At 41.5% G+C, this 25,351-nt stretch overlaps 1 protein-coding gene across 1 annotated transcript in view; it reads left to right on the forward strand.

Annotated features, from left to right (window-relative positions):
* The window catches only part of plxna2 (plexin A2), a 339,402-nt gene that overhangs the window by 276,096 nt on the left and 37,955 nt on the right, over positions 1–25,351 (forward strand). The window contains exons 15-21 of the mRNA XM_061839724.1: positions 200–296; positions 3,241–3,440; positions 11,149–11,300; positions 14,710–14,827; positions 14,933–15,069; positions 17,436–17,603; positions 18,707–18,800. Coding sequence (XP_061695708.1) covers positions 200–296; positions 3,241–3,440; positions 11,149–11,300; positions 14,710–14,827; positions 14,933–15,069; positions 17,436–17,603; positions 18,707–18,800 — 966 coding nt within the window. The remainder of the gene's footprint in view (positions 1–199; positions 297–3,240; positions 3,441–11,148; positions 11,301–14,709; positions 14,828–14,932; positions 15,070–17,435; positions 17,604–18,706; positions 18,801–25,351) is intronic.

The raw sequence follows: 25,351 nt of genomic DNA on the forward strand, positions 1-25,351 counted from the left end.
AAGGCCAGGGGGAATTCAAGTGTCCGCCCAGCTGTCCTATTTCTCTGCTTTCCTTCTTAGGCAACTCTCAGACGATGAGATGATGTAACTTTGGGGTAATAATGAAATGACATACGAGCGCCAAAGCATCTACAAGTTTTCGTTTTTAGCTGCCTCACATTGAAATCATGCAATTCTTTTGTACTCCCCTTATTTCCAGTACTTGTACGAAGGGATGAAAATCAGTGAGCTGCCCGTGGATTTCTCTGTGGTGTGGAACGGCAACTTCATTATTGACAACCCAGAGAACATTCAGGGTAAGTTCAGTTCATAAGGGCACACGGTGCCTTGATCAAGCACACCACACTTCCGTGGCCCCAGAACAATTGGAGGAGGCAGACTTGGGCAAGATTCCGTATGCGACGCAGTCATTTCTCCTCCCATTATGAAAATCAAGTCAAAATATCATGGGAATCAGGATGTAATTTGTCAGTCGTGTCATCTCTCAGTCATTGGTGTCCAAACTAAGGGCTGCGGGCCTTTTTAGGCACACTGTACTTTTTTACTGCCTTTTTTTTTTAATGGCCTCCGGTACAAGAATACTTCGATAGTAGACATTCTCAGTCGGGATTAAACTGAGGACCTTTCAGTCACTCGATGACCTGCTTTAGCAACTGGGCCACTTTACAATAGATTGAAAGATGGCATACTCGGTCGTAGTGGGTATGTGTACAAAATTTCAATCATTTTACAAGAGACCAGGATTATCAGAAAGATCTAGAAATAAATGTTTTTTTTTTCCTGTGAAATTTTTTTTAAAAGTTATCAATCTTTAAAACGGCCGAAAGTGAACCCATTTATGGCCAACATCTTAATACAATGTGGGTTGCGATTTTAAATTTGACCTTTTTTGTTTAGTCTGAGTTTTTAAGATGTATGCTAAATATTTATAAGGGTGGTATCGTTGGAAAGCTTGCTAAACTTAGAAACAGAGAACATGTAATATTCATGAACTCATATACCCAAAGTAATTACAGAAAGCCCAAGCCAAGGGCCCAGGGTGAGGTCAAGAGCACAAAGAAAACAGCAGATAGTGATTAGATGAAGTGTGGGGTCATTCGGCACTCAAACATGCATAGGAAAAAAAATAAGAGTCGAGAATGAACGAACAGATGTTAGGATATCTATACATCCATCCGTTTTCGGAGCTGCTTGTTCTCACAAGGGTCATGGGCGCGCTGGACCCTATCCCAGCTGTCAACGTGCAACGTACACCCTGAACTTTTTGCCATACAGTCGCAGGACACATGGAGACAGGCAACAGTCGCACTCACAATCACACCTATGGGCAACTTAGAATGCATGTTTTTGGGATGTGGATGGAAATCGGAGTGCCGGGAGAAAACCCATGCAGGCATAGGGAGAACATGCAAACTCTGTACAGGTGGGGCCAGGATTCGAACCCAGGTCCTCAGAACAGTAAGGCCAACACTCCAACCAGTTGCTCCACTGTGCCACCCATTGTTAAAATACACTGGAAAAAATAAATACAGCATAGTAAAGAGGCATTTGTATTTGATGGAATTCGTGAAATTTGCATTTTGGGTGATAGAAACCTTAAGCTATTATGGATAGAGCCAAAAATCGGTATGGGTATTGAAGAGTTTATAACACATTTTGTGAGAGCATAGACGAGTATATAATACAGATTATCATATGGATTTGAAAAATTATCTTACTCATCTGGAGGTGCTTTAAGAGAGTATTGTCAACTAAGAAATTGGGGGAAGGCTATCTGAAAATTGCAATGTGTACTTGTACCTGTATAAATTTCAATGTCTTGATTAAGACTAGTCCACTGTGCTGCTAAAGTCCTTTGCATCCTGTCATGAGCAAGTCTTGGCCACAACCTAGAAGGGCGTGGCCACGCCACTGCTCTGGACGGTGACACCTGTCCTCGTTCACAGCTGTTTTACATTGGGACAGTAATTAGACAGGCATTTAAGTCGGCGTTTGTCACTGTGTTTTGCCAGTTCGTTGCCCTGAGTTAGTGAGTTATATTCACTGACAATAGGAATCTCCATCACTGAGAATAGTGTATTGTTGAACTATCCTCGACACAGCTTTTCTGTGCCACTACAGTTTAGACCTGTCTTAGTTTGTGTTTCATAGTCATAGTAAAGTCCGAGTTCATGTTTCCCAGGTTGTCTCCTAGTCATCAGACCTCGCTTCATGTTTTCGGATCTTGCCTTTGCTTAGTGTTTTGTGCCTCTGCCTTCTTGGACTGCTTACATCGTGTATGACCCTATTCCTTGAATAAACCACGCCTAACATCATGCTCGCGTCTCAGAGTCCTGCATTTGGGTCCAGCCCCGTATCAGATGTCCGTGACACTTTTCATTTTTCTTTCGGCCATTAGACAAAAAAGTTTGGACACCCCTGGTCTGATCAGACAAAAAGGTTTCAGAAAAGGTTTGACAAAATATTATGTAATTATATTGTGCAATTAAGTCATTGATAGTATAGTGTTGGTTTTGCCTGACATCCCATGACCCTGAGTAGTTTTGAGAATTTGATGATCCCATTACTGTATTGCAAGGTTTTGGAGAGCGACTGTGGCTGTAGGGTTGAGACTGTTGCATTTACATTTGTTGGGAATTTTGAAATTTATTGTTTAAACTTACGCCACAATTTTTCATTTGGAATTTTTTACTGAAAATTTATTCTTCAAGTCTCGTAAAATTACAAATGTTGCCCACCATATTATTGTTAAAACATTTTCTGAACAAAAAAAGGCCTCTAGTTGTGGTATTTAAAAAAAATATGACTTCTTATTTTTATCTTTGCACCCTTTTTAAAATAAAAAGGAAATACAACCTTATTTTTGTACACATATTATGACACATTTGCATCATCCTAATACTCCTCAGTTTAATCTGAATCTATTGTATTTTAGAAACATTGAAAATGAGCTACAAAGTCAGGATGCAATGTTGTATCATAAAGTAAAATTGTTCATGTGAAGAGGTTTAGGTACAGCTGAATGTGTATAGCGGTACTTTAGCTCTGACTAGTCAGTGACGGGAGGGAGCGGTAACGATGCTTCGGCACGTCACTGTAAAATTGGCCCACTCTGCGTCCACCCTAAATGTCACCAAACATTGCAGCCCAATCAAGCAAGTTGTCCCGGTTTAACAAAGTGTGCGCGCTCTGTGTGTGTGTGTGTTGACATTCATGTCTCCCTTTTTCTGTACTTCTCAGTCCACTTGTACAAGTGCGCAGCCCAGAGGGACAGCTGTGGCGTGTGTCTGAAGGCCGACAGGAAGTTCCAGTGTGGCTGGTGCAGCGGAGAGGGGAAGTGCACCCTGCGTCGACACTGCCCTCCCATCAACCCCTACACCACCCGCTGGCTGAACCTGTCCAGCAAAAACGTCAAGTGCACGAACCCACGCATCACCGAGGTCAGTCGACTGCATTTGTTAATGCTAAAATGCATCACAGTGCCTCTCATCTGCTGTCTTGTGACCTATAGTCGATGTTCTGTTGTTTGTGTAAAATTCTTTACATAAACTGATGATGAAGTCAGACGAACATGAAGCCAAAAGCCCTTTGATTGATCATTGAACTCAAAAAAAGGCTCTGAATCAATCCAATATTGTTAGCCTTTATGTAGCTCATCTCAGAGGTAATCTTTGTACAACGTTCCAAACTTCTCATGAACTGGGACTTCATTTTTTTTTATGCTCTAAAACAAAAATGTTCCATTATAAGTAATGGCACCTCAGACACCCTGTTTGATTTTTTTTTTTTTTCCAAGACTTTAAAGCGAGTGCAGCATGCGCTCAGATTTTAATGTGCTTTGTCATTTTTCAAGGTTACCGAAACTCTTTGAAAGTAACTTTGTCTTCACTGAATTAGGTCATAAAATGAAAACTCCAAAAATCTTTCATTAGACAACCTATTTTACCTGTGTATTTCCCTTTTTTTCTCATTTTTAGTTGGGTGATACAGTCTGGCCTCACCATTTATTTAAGATATTTACTAAAAATTGCAACTGTTTTCCAATTTTACATTATTTTCCCACAGCCATTGTTAAGCTTGAGTGACAATAACAAACTGCTCATGAGAATGGAAAGTTTGTAAATCTATTGAACGTGGGCGGACCCTGTTGCCACTTCGCACCATATAAAAATACCATGTACTATATTTTCCCATTCTATACCACTAGCATGGCGTTCTTACCCAACATTGAAACTACCCTTTTGAGTTCTTGTTCAAGTGAGCCTATCATGAAATGCATGATTTTTGGTATATTATGAATGAAAAACCCACAGCCAATAAGGTCCCATGTGTTTTTTCACCACAAAACATGATTTTGACGTATACAGCTTTTTTGTAACTCCCGCCATGAAAATCCTCTGAGGGATTTGTTTTCGAGAAGTAGGAAGTGACATAAAGGACAGCGTCGCCCCCTCGTGGACTCGTTTGTTTCCATTAGTTCTACCTCCGGGAAGGTACCTCGTTGTTCCTTCGTGTTAGCCAAAATGCCGGCTCATTGCATTGCTGGACATTGCTTGAACACTCGGGAGAATGAAATTACGCTTCATAAATTTGAAAGAGACCCTGTTGGTTGTGAAAAATGGATTGCACGGGTGCAGAGGACGGGAGCTTCGTGGGTTCCAAATAACAGGTAGGTGTGTATACAGCTACTAAAAAAAAATTATAGTTTGGGGCGGACCACGTAATCGTTCTCTCTCGTAACGTAACAAAAGATCCGCGTATGAAATGTGTCGATGTGCCAACAATGTCTCGCGTACTGTGGCGACTTTGAACATACCCCTAAAAGGAGCATAGCTCGGCTCCACTTCTTCCTTATATACCACGGCGCCGAAAGTCAGCCACACCGGCTGAAGCGCCGCGTTCGGCGGTCACAGATTCTGCGAAGGCTGCGCATCAGGCTTTGCGACAGGGGCGACTCTGAAGAACCCAGCTGAGAATGTGTTAGTCAGTCGCGTGCGCGCATAAAGCGCCCCGGCTGGACTGTGAGCACCCCCCTAAAGCAGCACCACTCGGCTCTGTCATAAGCCCCACCGGCCGGCTGAGATGAGCTGCGATGACTCATCTCCGCCGCGGAAGTGGATCGGCCGGGATGCGGTTTGGCTGTGATCGGATATCATCTGAATATGGCTCAAAACAATAGTGTAATATTGCCCAGAGGGCTCGAAACAATAGTGTAATATTGCCCCGGTAACTTCACTCGGTTGTGTGGTGTTGTCCTTTTCGAAAAGAGCTTCGGTGTCAGAAGGGGCGTCGGAAAAATGCGAATATCTCTGTTGTTCGGCTTCCATAGTAGCAGGCACTGCGCGTTTTCAACGGCAGAAGTGACGATGACGTCAAGGACAGAGGATGCGACTAATATGGCGACCACTTGGATGTCGAGGGACACTCAACTGCGCAACTTTGTGCATGGATGACGCTTGTTTCTAAGTGCCCTCTGATTGGCTGGTAAGCGGCTCAGATAATGGATGGATCTCTGGAGCCGTTGAACAGGCATTGTCAATATTTTTAGGGTTTAACACGGGGTTAATTTACAAATTGCTATTTGTGGTGAGTCTTGCTCATAACCGTAGCAAATACTTGTGGGTGACTATGAGCATTTCATTTCATAGCAACATTGGTCATTGTGGATTAGTTTACTAACTCTTTTTGTGTAGCTTTATCAGAACATTGAGGTGCAATGATGACTCCAAACATCCAGCAACTCAAGACACACAAATTAGATACTGCACAGGGTCCTTCCCTAGAACCTTTGTTATCCCATAACTGCATCTCTGTTCTGACTCATCCTTTTGTGAGGGGATTACCTTCACTGAGGAATCAGACGGTCCTCCCCTTTGAATAGTTTTAGTTACTTACCATTGCATTGTGGTTTAACACACCCCTGTACTCCTATATAGAATCATTTACAGCGGCATTCTTTTTCTATGTCAGTGTAATTAAAGGGGAAATCCAGTGCTTTTCCAATGGGTGATGTAATATCTACTCTATTTTGACAATGTGATGTTAATTCCTCTCTCATTTAATAGTGTTTTGAGAAGATTTTTAACGACAATTACGGATTTTCAGGGGGACTTCCATTTTTTCGAGTCACATGACTTACGTGGGCGGATGTGACGTGTAAGGTGCGCACCGAAGGCTCGATTACATTGTGCCCAGCTCTGATTTCTCGAATTTATCCTCATCTGATGAAGAAATAGGAGTATCGGTTGATCGGGAAGACGGAGAAATACTTCCATACAGATTTGAACCTCTGGTTGTAAATAATGGTGAATATTCGGATGGTTCTTAGTGTATTAAGTACACTAAGTCCTAATTTAAAAAACGCGTCAGGATTTGTATCGACACAAATTTTAGATGTAATCAAGATACGGATTGTATAGCTCGTAACAGAAGAAACTTAAACGGTCTCTAGAGCACTAATCGAGTTTTAGATTCCTATTTGAGAATGTCAACTAAACAGAAACTAAACTACAAGGAGAAAATATCCTTGTGTGCTGTCAAGGCAAAGGACACTTATAATAAAACTGAACGACATCAAAGTATTCCTATGCAAAGCTCAGCAAAGCCAGCCCCCAAGTCTGTTCAAATTCAGTATATTACGCTCATTATTTAACCAAACTGTTTTTTACAATTTGACCCTCAGATTGTCTCTCTATCTATCTATCTATCTATCTATCTATCTATCTATCTATCTATCTATCTATCTATCTATCTATCTATCTATCTATCTATCTATCTATCTATCTATCTATATCTATCTATCTATCTCTCTATCTCTCTATCTCTCTCTCTCTCTCTCTCTCTCTCTCTCTCTCTCTCTCTCTATCTATCTATCTATCTATCTCATTAACTGGGGGTCCACCAGCCCCCCTGAACAGATTGTTAGATCTTCCGCTGTAACAATGTAAATTGTGACCAGTTGTTAAGGATAGCCGCTATGGAAGTCCTTCACGTCTACTGAGACGATGTGGTTGAGCTCAGCAAATTTTGCAAAGGTAGGCCTGTGGGAGTTTGAATGGGTTGAGAGTAAAGAGTCTTTTGTCTGCGCTGTCTTCACTTCTGACACAGCTTTATATTTCGCGTTCATTGCCTCCGACAAGTTCCTCCCCTCTTTTTCTCCCTGTGATGACAATTTCTTTTAGGGGGCAAACATCCCTCCAGTGTACTGAATGTATTATTACATTTGATTTATGTTGCATGCACCAAAGCTTCCCACCATGAGCTAATTTGTACACATACGAGCACATTAGTAGATGTGCCTACCACGAGATAGGTCTTTTGAATAATGAATGTTTCTATTAAGTACTCTGGCACCTCCCACCATGGGACATTAATATTAAGGGATGCGGCGAGTCACATCGGAAAACAACATCAGAGGAGGTTTCATGGGCTTTTGATGGAAGACGACTCTTGTGACATCTTTTTACACTTTATAGCTACAGGAAATAGACATCTTGGCCTGGCACTGAATACAAATACAGTATTGCCTCAGGAAAGACAAAATCTTTTCACATCTTCACAAGGTGGTTGCAGTACACAGACAGCTGAGACTCTCAGTTATCGGTGGCATAAAGAAACTCCTCATCTTTTTGATTCTGAGAGGACCCGTTAACTAAAATGTATAGACTTGGTTCTACCATGTGGCTCAGTACAAAACATTTCTGTTGTTACATTGTAATAACCGAGGATATTACAATTGTGACCATACCTCTTTATGGCAAGCTTCCACAAGGTTACCGGAGAAGTTTCTCACTACAACAGGAAACACTTTCTCAGAGAAGTGAGCTCTAATCCCAAATGGTGTAATTTGAAACTCAATAGAGCAAATGGACAACCCTAACAACATCACATGTGTTCCTTCATGGTTGTATGATGACTTTGGCCTGCACTTGAGCGGATACGTTACACCTTAACGTTATATTCTGAAATAACTGAAGTAGGATCCATCCTGATTTGATTTAAGATGTTTTCTTTCAGCTTCCTTATAGGACTGAACGTAACAGATCTCAGTCCACCACTGTTGTTTTCCGCAAAAGCCCTGCAAGGCCATTGGGGTGCTCCATTATTTCTTTTCACTCAAAGTATTAAATGAAATCTCACCTGCCTCAGAATAACTTTCACCACCGTTAGTTCATCCTGAACCGCACTGATGGACATCGAATGGCACTTCGGTGGTCATTTGTGTACTTCTTCGCTGCCTTTATATTGCTTGAGCAAACAGATTAAGCCCTCAAATGGGCCTAATTGTTTTCCTGAAAGTTTGCTTACCTCAAACTAGGCTGCCTCGCTGAACGGTGTAGGTCATCACATCAATCCTAAATCCTGCTTTGATAGCTGGCAGAATCCGCAACGTATTGAAGGACATAGTGGTGTTAAGTGGACAGAGTTCTGATCCTCTAAGACGCAGCCAAATAGAGGACGACAGCTCCGCAGTGAGAGCTCGCTCGTACAATGTGCGAGTTGATTGGCCGTTTGCTGGGAATTGCCCTATATTGACAGTGTGGTCATACAGGCGGGCAACAGCTCTCCTTCTTAAATGGATTACGCAGAAAGCGTGACATGGCTGTGCTGGACAGGAATTGAAGGGGTTCGGGTGGCCAGAATGCGCGTGCATGTCCGATAAGACTTGAAAAAGTCAAACATTGACACTGTAAGATGAAGGGCGCTGTTTGGGTCTACAGAAAAAAACGTCTAAAAGTAAATTGTTGCAATTGCGCTAATATGAGCTGTACCAATGTACAAACCATCTTCACGATGGTGTCTTTGTGCTTCCTCTCCTGCTAAGATAACCTCACTCAAGGTTCCATTCTGTCTGACTGGCCTTTTTGTCGTTTCATATTGCCACTTCGGACAGATGAGTGCAATCCCCTCAAAACACGATGGGCATTGTTTTCCACAATAGCCTCTTTATTTACCAACTGTCTGGGCAATTAAAGATTCAACTCCTTGTTAAACACTGCATGATGTAATAAGCACTTTACTCGATGATCAAATTAGATGAACGGTAATTTGTTTTTGTTCATAATTGTCACCCAATTCATACAGCAAAGACTTTAGACTGCAAATGAGTTGGGTGGGCCTGAAACTATTTAGTTTGTTTATTATTACAACTCACTAGCACTCCATTGCGTGTAGTTTGGGCATTTTTACAACTTAACGTCCACGATGGGAATGTTTGATTGATCACTTTCCCAATTTCAGACCAAATTGTTGATGATGAAAGAAGTGAGTTACGATACGCATCCCTAACGCCTGTCATATCAGCGCCCCCCACCCCAATCCACTATTTAGTCTCAATTGTGACTCTATGAGCTTTTTCCTCCCACTATTGCTTATGTAACTGTTTTTTAAGCCTACTCAAATAGCTGCCATTTCCTGACATTGCTATGTTTATCCATTATGCCATCCCCCCCATCAGTTCAAGCCCCCCACTCCACATACTCTGAATGCCCAAACAGTGCTAAAAGATTTAGATGTACTCAGACTCCTTAGGCAGTGCAGTGACACACTTACTTTACATCCAGAACAATTAATGTCCACAGGGTCTAGATTACAATGCCGGTGTCCCACAGGGGTGCCGCCATCCCCAGTGAGTACAGGTGGGAGGGTTTTCATGTGGCACTTTGCGGCCCCGGAAGCGGGAACAACTGAATGTTGGTTTTCTTCCACTCACCATGAATGATGGCTAGTTGCATATTGATTGTTTCTCTAGCTTCGATACTCTGCTGCACGCCTGTCAGACTCGTTCTTCAATTTGATTTAGGGTGAGTTTACATGATGACCCCCAAAGATTTTCTTTTTACCTCTTTGAATTTTGAGAAAGAATGGCTTCACAGCAATTTCATGTTTGCACTATACTAAAGTGTGCAGTCGCTTGTTCAAGCTATCCCTCCTCTTAACAGGTTAGACTAGTGATTGGCAAACAAAAATCATAAAGTGTATAACAGAGATTATTTACTACTTTTTGTGACATTTTTGTTTGGTGGTGAGATTGTTTGATTGTCTGTGAGATATTGTCAAATGCAAAAGATGTGCATTAGCTCAACACACGTTGGGAAATACTATGATAGACGATAGCCAGATTTGCTCTGCTGTGCTCCACGATAAGGTCATTTTCGCCACTCAAATTGTCTTTTTAAGGAAAGTGCACTTTTCGTACATTGAAATATGTTGACACATTCATGGCAATCGGTGCATTTAGCTATTGTTAGATGCAACTACCAGGTGATTACCTCTGCCAAGAAAATTGCATTTTACCTTTTGGCAATTTTATTTATTTGTTTGATTATTTATAATAAAGTTTTGCAGGTTTGAAACTTAAATGGTTCCCGTAAAACTTTGTGGAAAAGAAGGGCCACGAGTCAAAGAATAACCATTTACATGGTGGTACGAGGCTGGGGAAAAATGCAGATTAACATTACAAGATCGTTGATTCCCCCCCCCCACCCATTCATCCTCTAATCTCTCCATTCTGGATATTTCTGATCCTGTTTGGGATCAGGTGAACTATAGAGCCTGACTATGGATGAAAGAAAGACTTCACCCTGGACTGGTTGCCAGTCAGTCAGGACACATAGGGACACTCACATCCATTCACGCACAGATTCATGCAGCCGTCATTCGGCATGAAATTCTTGGGAAAATCAGCAGAGGGAACCAACACGTTATTAATCAAGACAAATATACATATTGATTAGTGATGAACCAATTGAACAGTTTTGCCTTGGTGCAGGTCTAGAAGGCGTTATTCAACTTAGTTGACTTTCTGGTGACGGTACAGTATATTCACTGGATATACAGAGAATACAGTATACTATGTACCATAACACATTACGTAAAGTTCATAATTCTTCTTCTTTTAATGCCTTGTACATCTGGAGCATTTTGGAATCAATAAATGACAAAAACAACAAACTTAAATTAAATACCTCATTATCACCAGAGTTACTGATTGGTAAATGTATTAATGTGTGGAGCTCACTATTATAATGTGCACACTTGTGCAACTAACCACATAAAAAATATATATAATAAATTGGCAGATGTGACTGTTAACTCTTGACCTTTTTTTTTTTTTTTTTTTTTTTTGCTGCCTTCTGCCTTCTACAGGTGACCCCAGTGGCTGGACCTCCTGAAGGAGGCACACGGGTGACTATCCATGGCACCAACCTCGGTCTTTCCTTCTCAGATGTGCTCGGAAATGTGGAGGTCGCCGGAGTAAGGTGTGCTCCTGTGCAAGATGGTTACATCATTGCTGAACAGTAAGTCTGTTGGGTTATACTGTATGTAAAATTATGACTTCTTTCAAAATCATACATTGCTGCACATACAGTACATTCTGTTCAGCTAAACTGTCTGGATTTGGGCATGCAGTCAAGGTAAAAATGCCGAAGGTTGACTTCTTGCACCACGCATGCATAATGTACATAGCCTGATTGGAACTGGTCCAAAGCCCTTCGGGCCTGGCATCCTTGCTCCCCCTGCTCGGAGCTGCACACCGACACACCACCCTGTTTTCTCTCTGCAACTCATCTACAGTATTTAGCAACAATCACATAGCAGCTGCCTGTGTTTTAGCTTGGGTCACGTTATGCACAGATCAGCTTTTGTCCATGCCTGTCCGATTATCCATCAAACAATGCTCATGTACCTATAAACCCGCAACACCCCTATATTTTATTCATCCATCCATTCATCCATCCATCCATTTTTTTAGCCACTTATCCTCACAAGGGTCACGGGAGTGCTGGACCCTATCCCACCTGTCAACAGGAAGGAGGCAGGATACACCTTTAACTGCTTGCCAGCCAATCGCAGCGCACATTGAGACAAGCTTACTATCACATCTAGAGGCGATTTATCATAATTATTATTTGTATGCATCAGGATTGTGTCAAATGGGGTTTGTCACAGGACTATTAATGATGAATGCTGTAAATGCTCCTCCAGTGGTAAATTAATATCCTAGAGGACTGTTACAGTGAGAAAAAAAACCATTCCACTAATCACAGGGCAAGTGTGGTAAACAAAAACCAAGTCTCATGAGATTTGATGAGATGGGCAGCCTGGTGTATGTACCTTGCAACCGAAGGGTTGTCGGTTCGTATCCCGCCCTGGCGCATGTCGTCATTGTGTCCCCGGGGAAGACAGTTAACTGACACTCACCATCAAGGAATGTGGTTGGATGTTTGGTGGTGGTCGGATGGGCCATAGTTGCAGAATGGCAGCCACGTTTCTATCAGACTGCCCCAGGGGCCACACGCATTAGTGTGACTGAATAATGTGTGCAAATGTCAAGCATCTTTTGAGTCTCTTGAAAAGAGCCACATTTGTGTAATCTGTTATTATTATGTATTATTATTATTATCATTCTTATTATCATTGGCTGTGCGTCTGAAAATTTCAGCACTGAAGTGGATTCCCTCAGTTAAATTCACATAAATTTTCCAATAAATACAACAACATGGTTAATGTGTGGATTGTTGCCCAGATGTAACATAGAAAAGCAAACTTGAAAAAGAAAACCAAGAACTTGCAAATGGCTCGTGACCAGTCCAGGGTGGATCACAGCTCTCACACACCGTCAGCTGGGATAGGATCAAGCTCATCCATGATCTTATTGAGCAGAGGACAAACATTCAATGCATGCCAGGCAGCTGTACCCTGCTGTTACTGTATGTACTTCCTGCCATCTAATAGAAGAGGATTTTTTGTTCTGTCTGTCAATGTGCCTCACTGGCATAAATAGATGACTAAAGATACATTATTTCTTGGAATAAATGTTTTTTTTTTTTTTTTTTTTAGCAATTACATAAAATTGGATAACTTCCCACGGCACACTAATGTACCCCGGCGCACGGTTTGGGAATCACTGCACTACATCACTCAAGGGGCCACTTGTGCACAGGGTATGGCCAATGACTGCCGGTCAGGGACCTGTTGTCGTGGGGCAGTGGGTAGGGGCGGTGGTAGATCTGAAGGGTGTTTTGAGCCCCCGTGTTGCCTGCGTGGGGCCGGTGGACCCCCCTGAGTCCTTCCTTGTGGGGGGTGTCCCGTTCATCGGACCGCTCTCGGTTGGCCCCGGCTCGTGTCTCGAGTGGCTGGGATGGAGCTCTCAGCTCCCACGTTGCAGGCGTAACAATTACAAGGCACTTTTAATGCTTATTGTGGATGCGAGACGGTGTCAACTCATTTGCATGTGTACGCAAATGCACACCGCTGGGGCTTATTTCTTTGATGTGGAGCCACTCACTCATTGCTATAAATAACTACAATAAAGTATTTATTTATTTATTTTTTAAATAACCATGCACGCTTTCTGTTTATCCCCCTACTTGTGATCCGTTTCTACAGATGTTTGGAAGTTCCACAGCCACTCCCACCACACTTTAGTTGTACAGCTGTGTCCACGTCCCTGTTGAATCCTGTCCTTCCCTCACAGGGTGTAGCACGACTGCTCCATATAATACGTCTATGTAAAGTGTCATTGTACTGTGCTTATAAAATTTTATTGTGCTTATCTTTCTTACAGGAGCTTCAGCTTGCATTTTTGGTGTCGTTTTCTTCCTGTATTATTTAGTTATCATCTCACTGTCTTATCCTCACTTGGTTTGCAGGTGTGCCAGCACCTATGTCACCTGACTTTGGGCGTCAAGCTCCTTAGCAGAAATTAGAAATGATGTAACAACACTCAAACTTCATTAGATTAGATTAGATTACAATATCCCAGTCCTGGTGACACGTATTACAAGCACATGTAGAGAAAAGCTGACTAAAGCTTTTCATTCCTACCTTGAATAAAGATGAAGAAAAAGAGCAGCCACATGCAGGCGAGAGCCTTTAACCCAAATAGTTAACTTGGCCTACTTCTACCCCAAGAAGGAGAATATGCTCTTTTTGCATTCGGGACCGCGTATTAGCTTGTGTCAGGATTTTTATGTGCAGAATGCAATTTAAAAATAAAATATATAAAATATGTAAAATAAATATTAACTATGCAAACATGTAAAACCACATCAAATCCCGCACCAGAAATGGATTGTCCTACTTGGTTTCAAGCAAGCAATTTTACAGTCTGACTGCAACCTAATCCGTGGACATTCATTTATACTGCAAGGAAAAACGTGTGTGGGTGTGTGTGCGTGCGTGGGTGTGTGTGCGTGGGTGTGTGTGTGGTGTGTGTGTGTGTGTGTGTGTGTGTGTGTGTGTGTTGTGTGTGTGTGTGTGTGTGTGGTGGGGAGAAACAATGTACAGTCTCAATTTCCTGTCAAGGGGAGATTATATGATTATGTGAAGTGAACATGTGGGTTTTTACTTTAATTATCATGTCCTTATCTCGTTGTTGTTTTCAGTCTCAATTCACTCATCAAACTTCCTGTGATGAACTCTGATGAAGAAACATTAGATTTTCTGTGTCTGTCTTGTTGCTGTTCTCAAGAATGTCATGAAGAAAATGTTTTTATTTCACTTTTTGACCTTCTAAATTGCCAAACCATTAAAAAAATAATAATTGACAATCTTGTCACCCCTCGACCATTCAGATATTGAGGAGCCTATTTTAAAACATTTGTTTGCAATTTTGCACCATAAGCAACGTATTCATTTTGAAGTGAGGAACTTAATCAATTTTATGGTTTTTGTTTGTTTGTGTGTTTGTTTTTCTCCTTGGAGAATTGTGTGTGAGATGGATGTTGCCCCTACGGACAGTGAACCTGGTCCAGTCCACCTTTGTGTCGGGGAGTGCAGACCCGAACTCAGAGCTCGATCCACTCAACTCTACTCCTTTGTGGTACACTTTTAACCCAATAGAATACTTCTATGCATTCAGCCAGCCAGTCATCATTGAGCTATTTTCCTGACTCATTGACTTATCTCAATATTGTGTGTTTTATAGACACCCACAATCACAGGTGTGTCACCAAGCAGAGGTCCAGAATCCGGGGGCACCAAAGTGACAATCATGGGAGAAAACCTTGGCGCTGGCAGCAGTGTCAGCGTTCAGTTTGGAAACCAGACGTGTGAGTTCTTCAGGTGGGTCCCACTGTTCTAATGCTAGTAGAATTGTTCATTAGCTGAGGTCAAGACCAACCGATTCTTTGTAAATGGTCAGTGCCATTAAAGTTGTACAGTTATGAACTCAACCAGCAATTTCTTGTGCGTCGCTTTGTTTGATCACCATCACAAATGACATCATCTTTTGTTTTGCTTTATAGAGCTCGTGCACCGACATCATAAAATCACGTGATTTTTTTTTTTTTTTTACGTCGCCATATTGCCAGTCAAAAAAGCATTGTTTAAAGTTAATTCCATTGAGATGAAACGAAAATGTGTCTTATACCACGACACCCAGAGTTTTGAGTTTTTTTTTAATTTTCCAATTTGGTCACGTTTGTGATGGGCTACCAATAATATTAACAAGCTAATGTTGTTTAGCGTTACAGGGGGAAATTGTCATTCTGGCCCAACACTTTTACTGCAGAAATTGTACCAATCTAAAGAGAAGGTTTAAAAACCTGGCATATTTTTGATTCCAACACCTAGTAATGATAATACCAAATGCAGTAGCTGGTGGCTGACAGAATTTTAATGCAAAAACTTTTAATATGGTTTAATGTGCCCCCTTCAACTACGGATTAGTTGTAATACTGTTAATAAAATTGAATATTTGCTTTTTTCCGCTCGCTTTCCTACAGTGTGTAAATTTTAATAAGACCATAACGACTTAAATCATACTTGGATAACAATAGGTTTTATCGTGAAAACATAGTGCCCCTGTGGATGTGTTTTTATCCAAACCTTCTTCACTCACTGTTTCTTTGCTCTGCTGGATTCTCCCACATGGCCCCCTTCTACTTTTCCATCTTCTGGGCAGCTATTTTAAGCCCTTGCACTGTAGTCTGACTGCTATAAAGTAAGGTTGAAGAGCCAAGTCCGCTTTTAATGAGATACAGGCCTAATTACTGGATTATGATTCTTCGCTCTGTACCTGCCATGGGAGGTACAGTAGATGCTGTTAATGATCTTGGACTAAATAGGAAGTGAATTCATGGAAAGGGAGGTCAATTGTTGATGAAGTAGATATGATTCAATAATACATGCATGCGGTCATTTGTATACAGTATACTGTAATGCATCCTTTGAAAGGCGGGAATGTAGTAATTGTCATTGCATGGATAAGATGAAGCGAAGTCCTAACTATTAAAACAAGTGGCAATTGCGTGGTGGTTATGTGCTTATTTTTGCTATTCATATATTTTTGTATTTTCATATAGGAACTTCTCATGGCCAATTTGAGTGATGTTCCTTTGCTAAGACCAAAACCAAACAGTTGACAAAAGTAGACAAAGGTTTTGTGGAAAGTGGTCAAGCAGTAGAAAAATAAGTCTTTGGTCTTTAGTTTTACGCTTGGCCAGTCATGGATGGGAAAGATAAAAATACATCAACTCAGGTTCATTAAAACATTACCTCCTTCAAAACCCTCCGCCGAGTTTTATTTATAAATATGATTCAACACCATCCGTGATGCTGGTGAGCCTCTAATTTGTTTGGATTTACATTTTTTTTCCCCCGTGCACTGTAAATAGAATTGATTTGCTCCAGAGTCTGTCACCATCACTGTACAGAAATGATTTAAGTATCACTATAAATGGAATGCTGGACAGGGAGAAAAACAAACCAGATGAATCTCAAACAATCCACACAATTGACGTACTTGTTGATATTTAAACAGAGAATGACATTACATACACCCTCCTGCCTCACACCAAATTCACCTCATTCATATCACAAATTAATGCTGAAATATGGAACAATCCACAAAAATGAGTTCTTTAAACCTGTTACCAGACAATTGGCTCACCCCACCCACTGGCGCTTGTTTAAATCCATGTGTCCATTAGATTCTCCGCAGTGTGTGTCTGCTGTGTGTGACTGGACGACACCAAGCAAGACACTTGCTCGCTCCATTTTTGTTGTAATTGCTATTGACCGCAAAATACGCATCCATGTTCATGGATGTCTACGTCAGCAGTCATGCTTACTGACTCGGTCCTTCTCCTTGGAATCTTGGTACTTTCTGCAATTTACCGAAGGTCGGGTTGGCAGGACATATGAGAGCTTGAGCTTTTGCACAAAGGTTGAGTTTGGATTCATCTTTAACTTACTGACAGTGTCCATGTTCTTGACTGTCATCAATCAATTCCGACCGTGTCACACTACTGCCACCGACAGGCTAAGGCATGCGCACCAGATGTCAAAACAGTTGAGTAATATTAAGACATAAACCAGTGTGGCTCATGTATGAAAAAAAAAAAACTTATTTAGTGGATGTGGCCCATGTACTGATGCTTTCTTCAGCATTGACGGTAATCTTTTTTTCTTCTTCACTATACTTTCAGTCGAACAATGACAGAGATTGTGTGCTGCTCCTCACCGTCCCTATCCGGGATCAGCCCGGTCCAGATCAGCGTGAGCGTGGACCGCTCCCAAATCAGGGAAAGCCTCACCTTCGAGTACATTGAGGATCCCACCGTGTTGCGCATTGAACCCGACTGGAGCATTGCCAGGTAAAAACACACACCTGACCTGTAGGTTCCGCCGTACACTAGCCACTACAGCCATTTGCATTCTCATCAACTCAGTCCTGTGAAGCTTTGCCTCCAAGCAACTGGTCATTAGCAGGCATAAGTCAATACTGCACTTTCAATTACTTCTTTCTATTAGTTTAGATGTGATGGAGCTGCCGCAGCACATCGTGTCTAGACAGTCTCTCTCACTGAATGCAATCCACAGATGCGCTCCTAATTGAAAGGAGGAGAAGAATCAAATTTGTTTTCTTACATGAGTTTAGCGGAAATGTACAAAAAGTCAAGCAAGCTATACTTTTATTTCTCGTAAAATAAACTATATGAATTAAGAAAAAAGAGGATCACACACAGAGGGCAGACATGCACCGAGTGAACAAAATGGATGAAGATCTATATAAACATTTTAAGGGAAGTTCATCCTGATCTATGGTAATAATCATAATGACGCATTACATTTGTAGAGCACTTTTCTAGGCACTCAAAGACGATTTACAATTTCACGCATTACTCATTCAGTCCTCAGTCACGCTTGTTGGTTATGAGCTACTTTGTGTTCCTGAGGCTGTCTGACAGAAGCGTGGCTGCCATTCTGCACCTTCAGCCCTTCCGACCACCACCAAACATCCAACCACATTCATTCATAGTGAATGTGAGTTAAGTGTCTAGTCCATGAACACAACAATGACATGCTCTCGGGGTGGGTTATTAGCTTCCAACCATCCGGTTGCAGGGCGTCCACTTAACCTCTGTGGAACAACTCCCCCATCTCTCATTAAATATGACACATACAAAAGTGAAGTTACAATGGACTGGAATGTAAACTGACTTATCTGCCTCGGAAGTGAGTCTATATTGTTTAAGTTGTTGTGGTGACACAAACAGCTGGAGAAGTCCAAGTTCTACGACATCAGCGACGTCCAAATATTTCACTTTTCTATGGTGAAATTGAGTAAAATAGCGGCTATCCAATTGATCTTGAGAAAATCTCAACCTTAAACGACTAATAATGGAGTATTTCAATGTGATTGTGACAAGAACTAAGCCCAAATGTTGTGTACATGTCCATTTCTGATCTTCCTCAGTGGCCACACTCCCTTGATCGTAACGGGCACGAACTTGGATGTGGTACAAGAGCCCAGGATCCGGGTCAAATATGCCGGCAAAGAGTCAGTCAATGTAAGTATCCTTGTCATTGCTTGGTTTTCTACCTTTTTTTTTTTTTTTTTTAATTTTAGACTCATAAACCATAACACAAACAACCAAATCATCCCATCCAGCTCCCTGTTACTTCTGAATAATGCATTTAGCAGTGAGCACACTTTCCATCTGTTTACACACTCCTGGATATTACAGTCTGAAATGCAGTTGGGGGCGTGTTGGAGGTGTGCATGACTGGGGTCAAGGGGACCTCTAATGGGATTCAATGGAAGATTAAGTGCAGGGGGAAGTCACTGGTCAGCATAAAGACACCCCATATAATCAAAATCCCTGCGTTGGGAAATCGCTACAAATTGCGTTTGAGCCTCTGTCCTGCGGGCCCTTTTTTAATTAAGGGAATGGGATTTGTTCTCAGTGCTCTCTGAACGAAGAGAAGGAGGTTGGACAACTGGGGTAAAATAAGAAGGCTGGAACTGAAGAGTACAATATAGAAAAGTGGTGGTGTCCATTTACATTTAGGACAACAGATTCTTCATCAGAAGTAGCAAGAAGATTTTAGTCATTTACTATGGAATACGTAATAACTGGAAAGTGTGTTTGGAATGTCAAAGCGGAAAACTAAATGTTAAGGTAAAGTAAAAGTAAATGTGATGATTTGGATGAAGACGAATTTAACAGATGAATAGAATGATACACTTTTTGTTTGTTAGTTCAAGGGTTTCAAACGTTTCCAGGCATAGGGGGCTGCGCGTTACGAGAAATTCATTAAACAGATGGCAAACATGCAGATTTTATATACACATTATATACACATTGATATTGTCTGGTCGGGTTAGTTTCACGGTTTTCTGAAGGTTTAGATGGTGAAAGTCTTTAATCAGTCATTTCCAGCAAATGGAAAAAAGCCTTCATGCATTTGCAGTCTTGATTCATACTGCTGACTCTAGTCTAAAATTAGCCTCAAGTCTGTTTAGTCCCGAAGATCACAACTCAGCCTTGAGTCTTTATTTCAACAATGTTTGCCTGCATGACGGCACAGTTTCCCTGAAAGACCTTTGTCAGATATTATGACTGTGTGCATTACAACTGTGCGGTTTTATATTCGGAATGGTCCACAAACACTTCCTGTGTGGCCAGTTAAAATGTGATTGACTCGTTGTGGTGTCTGCCTCGGTCTTGAAAGGGATTTGTTCACTCTTTCAGCTCGCAAAAGATGCAAGTGCCAGTGTCTTGCTCGCACATGTGGAGAATGAGCTTCTATTAAACGCCGAGGTTACTACTACACATCTTTCATCCGCCTGCAGCCAGTAATACCTTTAATAATACGGGCTGCTGTCTGTCAGGCGGCCTCAAATGATCACCTGCCAGCCGCTAAATTACCTCCTTGGTGCCCCCTCACTGGTGTCCCCTGCATTTTTGCACAAGGAGAGCAGCACAAGTAGAGAAAATGGCTTTTTGTATCATTTCTCATAATCTTGATTCGAATAACAAGGATTCATTTTCTAAGCCTGCATTTCCGACATTAAGTTTCCTGGGATGATCAAAGGTTTCGGCAGAGGTTGTTATTGTACCCTCTCAATGATTGTCAGTGACACGGAGCTCAGAAAGAGAGAGAAAAAGCCAACAACCATAATGAATACTCAATACTTGCACATTGTACTTTCTTATTGATGTTCTATTGTTTACCGACGTCTCAACACCATCAATGAATAGTTCATTGAATCACGCCACCCTCTCGAGTGTCAAACAGCAGCACTACTTGTACGTACTGATGGACATTTATTTTGTACTGTAGTGAATCATCGGGAAAAAAAAAACGATGTCGCTAACCACGAGAAGTTGGATGTGCTTTATTTAATGGATTGACTTTTTGAATTTCATTACCTCACTCAGCATGCAGTCTTCATCTGTGCTACTGCTTGCACTGAGGTCAGCAGGCCCGCTACCGGTCTGTGGGACTTTAGGTGTGGGCTCACGCAGACACTCAAGCTAAAAACATCTGACAGATTACAAAATATGTTCCTTTGAAAATCAGGGGAATCTTCCTGTTGATTGATCACAATTTGTTTGCCACTGAAAATAGAACACATTTTGCGGAAATGCATATAGAAAATACATATATGGCCATTTGTTCCAAATAGTAGCTATGAAAAAAAAACTTTCAACAGTGTAATGTTAGGTTCACAATGTATTTTTAGGGTAAGTAATGCTAATTGCTACTCCACTTGTGCTGCCAAATCAGCAGTGCTTATCTTGGCGTTAAATAACTGTGACACTCAAGTGTAACACCCTTGTGAATAACAAGCCACAGGGATGACATATTGCAATGGAAGTCATTCAGTCATCACCCTTAATGTTGGATTGTTTTCGTTTTGTTTTTTCTCTCATCTCTCTCTCATCTCCTTACTGGAACCTGCTTGTGGAAGATGTCTGACAGGACTCTTTGTGACTGTCTGCAATGTTTTTTTTTGTACATTTATTTATGTGGCATTGCACTCCAGCGAGTGTATCCCTCGATATTTGCATGAAATTGAAGGATGTATAAATTCACGCACGTGGATTCAGTACAGAGATGGCTCGGATTTCTAATGATGTTGGCAAATGTCGACTTGTTTTTAAACCATGCCTACAAGTTGAGTCACTAACCTCTAGTCTGGTGAAGATGGCAGAAGCACGTTGGCTTGTGCACCACACAGGCCTGTGTGGATGAGAGTTTTAGATTTGATGCCAGTTTTCACAGTTGGTTGGCAGCGAAACCGTGTAGGAGTAACACAGCACAGGACCTACCATCTATTGAATGCTAGCCTCCAGGTGACCCCTGACTCTTCGACCCTCATCCTCCACACATCTCTGTGACGCCACATTCTATCCTGCATTTCTTTCTCACTCCTACCTTGGCCAGAGACCTTTTGAAAGGTAGTTTGTTGGGTCGTACTAAAACACTACGCTAGCTCTGTAATATATGCAGCCAGAGGCACTCGGGAATGTTGCTGGCTGCTTCACTTTCAAAGTGCAGACCGATGAGGCCACAATTCCAATTATTTCCTCTAACTGTTGACCTTATTCCACTTTATCAACACTGAACAATGTGAAGTTTCCCTCTCTGCATGGCCTGAAGGAATGTGTTGTGCTGTCAGTGTTTGGCAAGACACAGATAGAGCTGCCGATAAGGAGCCAGGACCCTTTGACAAACTACAGTGTTGTAATCTGGAAGCAGTGCATCTGCTTGTTTTTTGGGAGTAAAAAAAACATAATATGCTAATACAGTATATTCCAAGGCAGTTACCATGCAGGGGTTTGTCAACATGATGATTGACAGCCATTGATGGTCCCAGCCCGACAGCCAAACAACACATTTGCTTATCAAATCCTTCAATGGCCCATTTTTGCATCAGCATTTATTTGAACGTCTCTTTGAATTCCAACTTCCACAGCCAGAAAAAAAAAATGATGTTTTGGTCCTGACAGGGTTCAGCATATGACATGATAAGAGAAGAAGAGTAAAATACTGCCAGTACTCATTTCTGACAGCTTAAAGTACCAGACCGTCATCTCTGAAGCGGACATTTAGAGTGCCACTTGCTTGTCAAAGACCTCCTTCAGACTGCTGCAGAACTCCAGAACTTTTGTAGGGGATTTTGCAGCATTGTGAAAGTCTAGATGTCTGTGGAGAGCATGTGTCTATTATTCTAATTTTAAAGACTGTGTCTGCAAGAAATGGTGAGTTCATACACAGAAAAGCAATGCCACGGCATCGCTGAAAAAATAGGACTATGGATCCAATCTGTTCAAATGTTATCCAAAAATAACTCATAGCCACTCGGGGCTGTAGTAGCATTGTATTTGGGGACTGCCATGCTATGCTGCAATGTATTAAGCAGCATTAGTTGTGGGCGTTTTCTGATCTGGGCCTTTCGTGACACAATCCACTGGTTAATAACACCATCATGTCCCAAAAATGATGTCCAAAAAATACCCGCTATGTAACTAAGTGACATTAATGAAGAGACAGAGGCATTTCAAATATTTGAGGATGACTCCTTCAAGCCCATCTTCAGGCCTGGCTCCAGAGGACCCACGTCCGGGCGGGTGAACCTAGATCCATTATTTATATTTGTCATAATAGGGGTTTAGGGAGCCGTGCTTTGTCTGGTCCCTCACCTAAGAACTGTTTGCCATGGGTGACTCTACAAGGGGTGTGAAGGCTCAGACAATATAGCTCTTTGCAACTTTGCAAATAGAAGACTGAGGCCTTTCTGTGTTGTTTCGGGGGAAGACAACAATAATAGAGCAATAAAGTAGCCCTGACATAATGTAATGTAATTGTAGCCTTTGTCTCAGTTCACTTTCCTGGTCCAAACATGTTTGATAGGCTCCATGCAAAAGGCACCACTTGCTCCAGAGAACACAAAACTCCTATGGTCTTGACAACACATAACAACTCTGCATCGATCTGAGTGACTGGCTGTGTCGCCACACACACATACACACGCACATAACAGGTAGGAGGCGTGGTATTTGCTCACATTCAGCAGCTTTGGTGATATTTGCTTCTAATTAAGTTTCTTCCCCGGAGAGAGGGAGCAGCCCGGGAATGAAAGCAGATAAAAAAAAACCCCCTCTGTGAGCTGAGTTGCTGCTCAGCAATCAATCCTCGCCTCCCAAACCCTCACCCCCTCAACCGCCTTCCCTCCCTCTCTCCTCCAGAGCTGAGCCAGCGAGGATAGATGGGAGACAGCTCTCTCATCTGGGCAAACTGGAGAGAAGTAATAAAGGAGCCATAGCTCAGCCCCACTCTCTAGCTGAGAAGGCAGAGGAGGAGCTCCTCCATGCTTTCTGCCTGATGTTTTTTCACTCAAGCATCGGTGGCTGTTTATTTTTCATCTCACGGAGAATAGAGATTGATTTAACGATAGACAGTAGATTCTTTTCCGTCCAGAGTGAGGAATTTATATTCCAAATATGCTGGTCTCTCTGCATCTTCTTTGTTGATTCCAAATGTCATAATTACCCTGAATTAATTTCAGGCTGCACAGACCATCACAAATACACACACACACATGTCAAATTACCAGATTAGATTGTAACTTTTTTTTTTTTTCCGTATTTGCCCTAATCCTGGCAGAGATTTATTTACTGAACTATAGAAACTACTAGAAAACCCTTTATTAAAGGGGATTGGTATTTGAGAGAATTCTATTTGTACAACTGCTTTTGTAAGGATGAAACAAGACCAGGGGTTGGCAAGCCGGGGCACTGGAGCCCCACGCGACTCTTTAATCCTGATGTTGTGGCTCTGCGCGGCTTTGGAAAATAAATTCTAAGTGTCCGATAGAAGTGGATATATATTATTTTTCAACACTCAAAATATGCGTCACTCTCCGAGACGGAGAAATGCCTCACAGACGGATCTTATAAAAGATGAAAGTGACTTCCTACAGCCGTGATTTGCAGACGCTGTGCACGAGGTTCAGGAGCAGAAGTCCCATTAACCAGGTAAAATAAATATTCAGGCAGTTATTTTGCAAATATATACTTTCATCGGTCAGTGAAATAGTGCTCTTTTTTTCCATTGTAATATCCTCAACAATGGGCAATGAGAAACAGGATAAACTCCTGGGTGTTTCAGTTACTGTTTAAATCAACACTCCTCAGCACATCAAAATCTCCAAAAATAACAAAGTGCTCGGTCACCTCACTCTCCCGCCTGGTCTACCTGCATTCTTAACGTGGTACAATTTTAATTACACTGCTTACAGTATTTTTCAGTTCATGTCCAGGCTCCACTACTCGCTACAAAAGGCCAAAGGATGATGGCTCGTGGCATTTTTTGTTTGCTAGATTGATAATTGGATAACTTGAGCTTTCCTAATTCATTTGAAAGAGACCTTCAACTGCGATTTTTTTTTTTGTAGGATTTCTAAATGTCTTCATTTCATGAATAAATTTTAATTTAATAAAATGTAATTATTTGAAATACGGATCAACTGAATGGATTCTTTTGAGGCTGTATGGACACACAAAAAAAATGTGTGTATATATATATATATATATATATATATATAGGCTAACATCTTCATTTCAGATCTCAACAAGTGTTTGCGGATCCCAGTGTTGTCCTTTCTGTGGAAACCGAGTCAAAATGGCTCTTTGAGTGCTAAATGTTGCTGATCCCTGATGTAGACACTCTTGAGTGGTCGACTGAGAATTTTTACTTTATTGGAAATGGGATGTTTAACTTCCTTGCAATATTACTGTATTAGCATATGCTTTTATTCCTTGTTCCCATCAATAATTAAGTGTGGTTTCAGGCTGAACCTCTGGAACAGCTTTGCTGAAGCAGACTAACATGTCAAGTTTGTACTTGTTGCATGGCTGTACAACCATGTTAATGTTTTGTTGTTGTTGTTGTCGTCGTGCATATGTTTCATTACTCACAGTGGGGGGATTTTTTTTTTTAATCCCTCACTAATTTTGTAAGTTTTAACACTGACTATAGTTTTAATGGAAGGTGTATTTTAACACCAAGATACAGAATGTTGTAAAGCAAATCCCAAAATAACATTTTA

Source organism: Syngnathoides biaculeatus, chromosome 2 (assembly GCF_019802595.1).
Source record: "Syngnathoides biaculeatus isolate LvHL_M chromosome 2, ASM1980259v1, whole genome shotgun sequence".
NCBI classification, from domain to species: domain Eukaryota; kingdom Metazoa; phylum Chordata; class Actinopteri; order Syngnathiformes; family Syngnathidae; genus Syngnathoides; species Syngnathoides biaculeatus.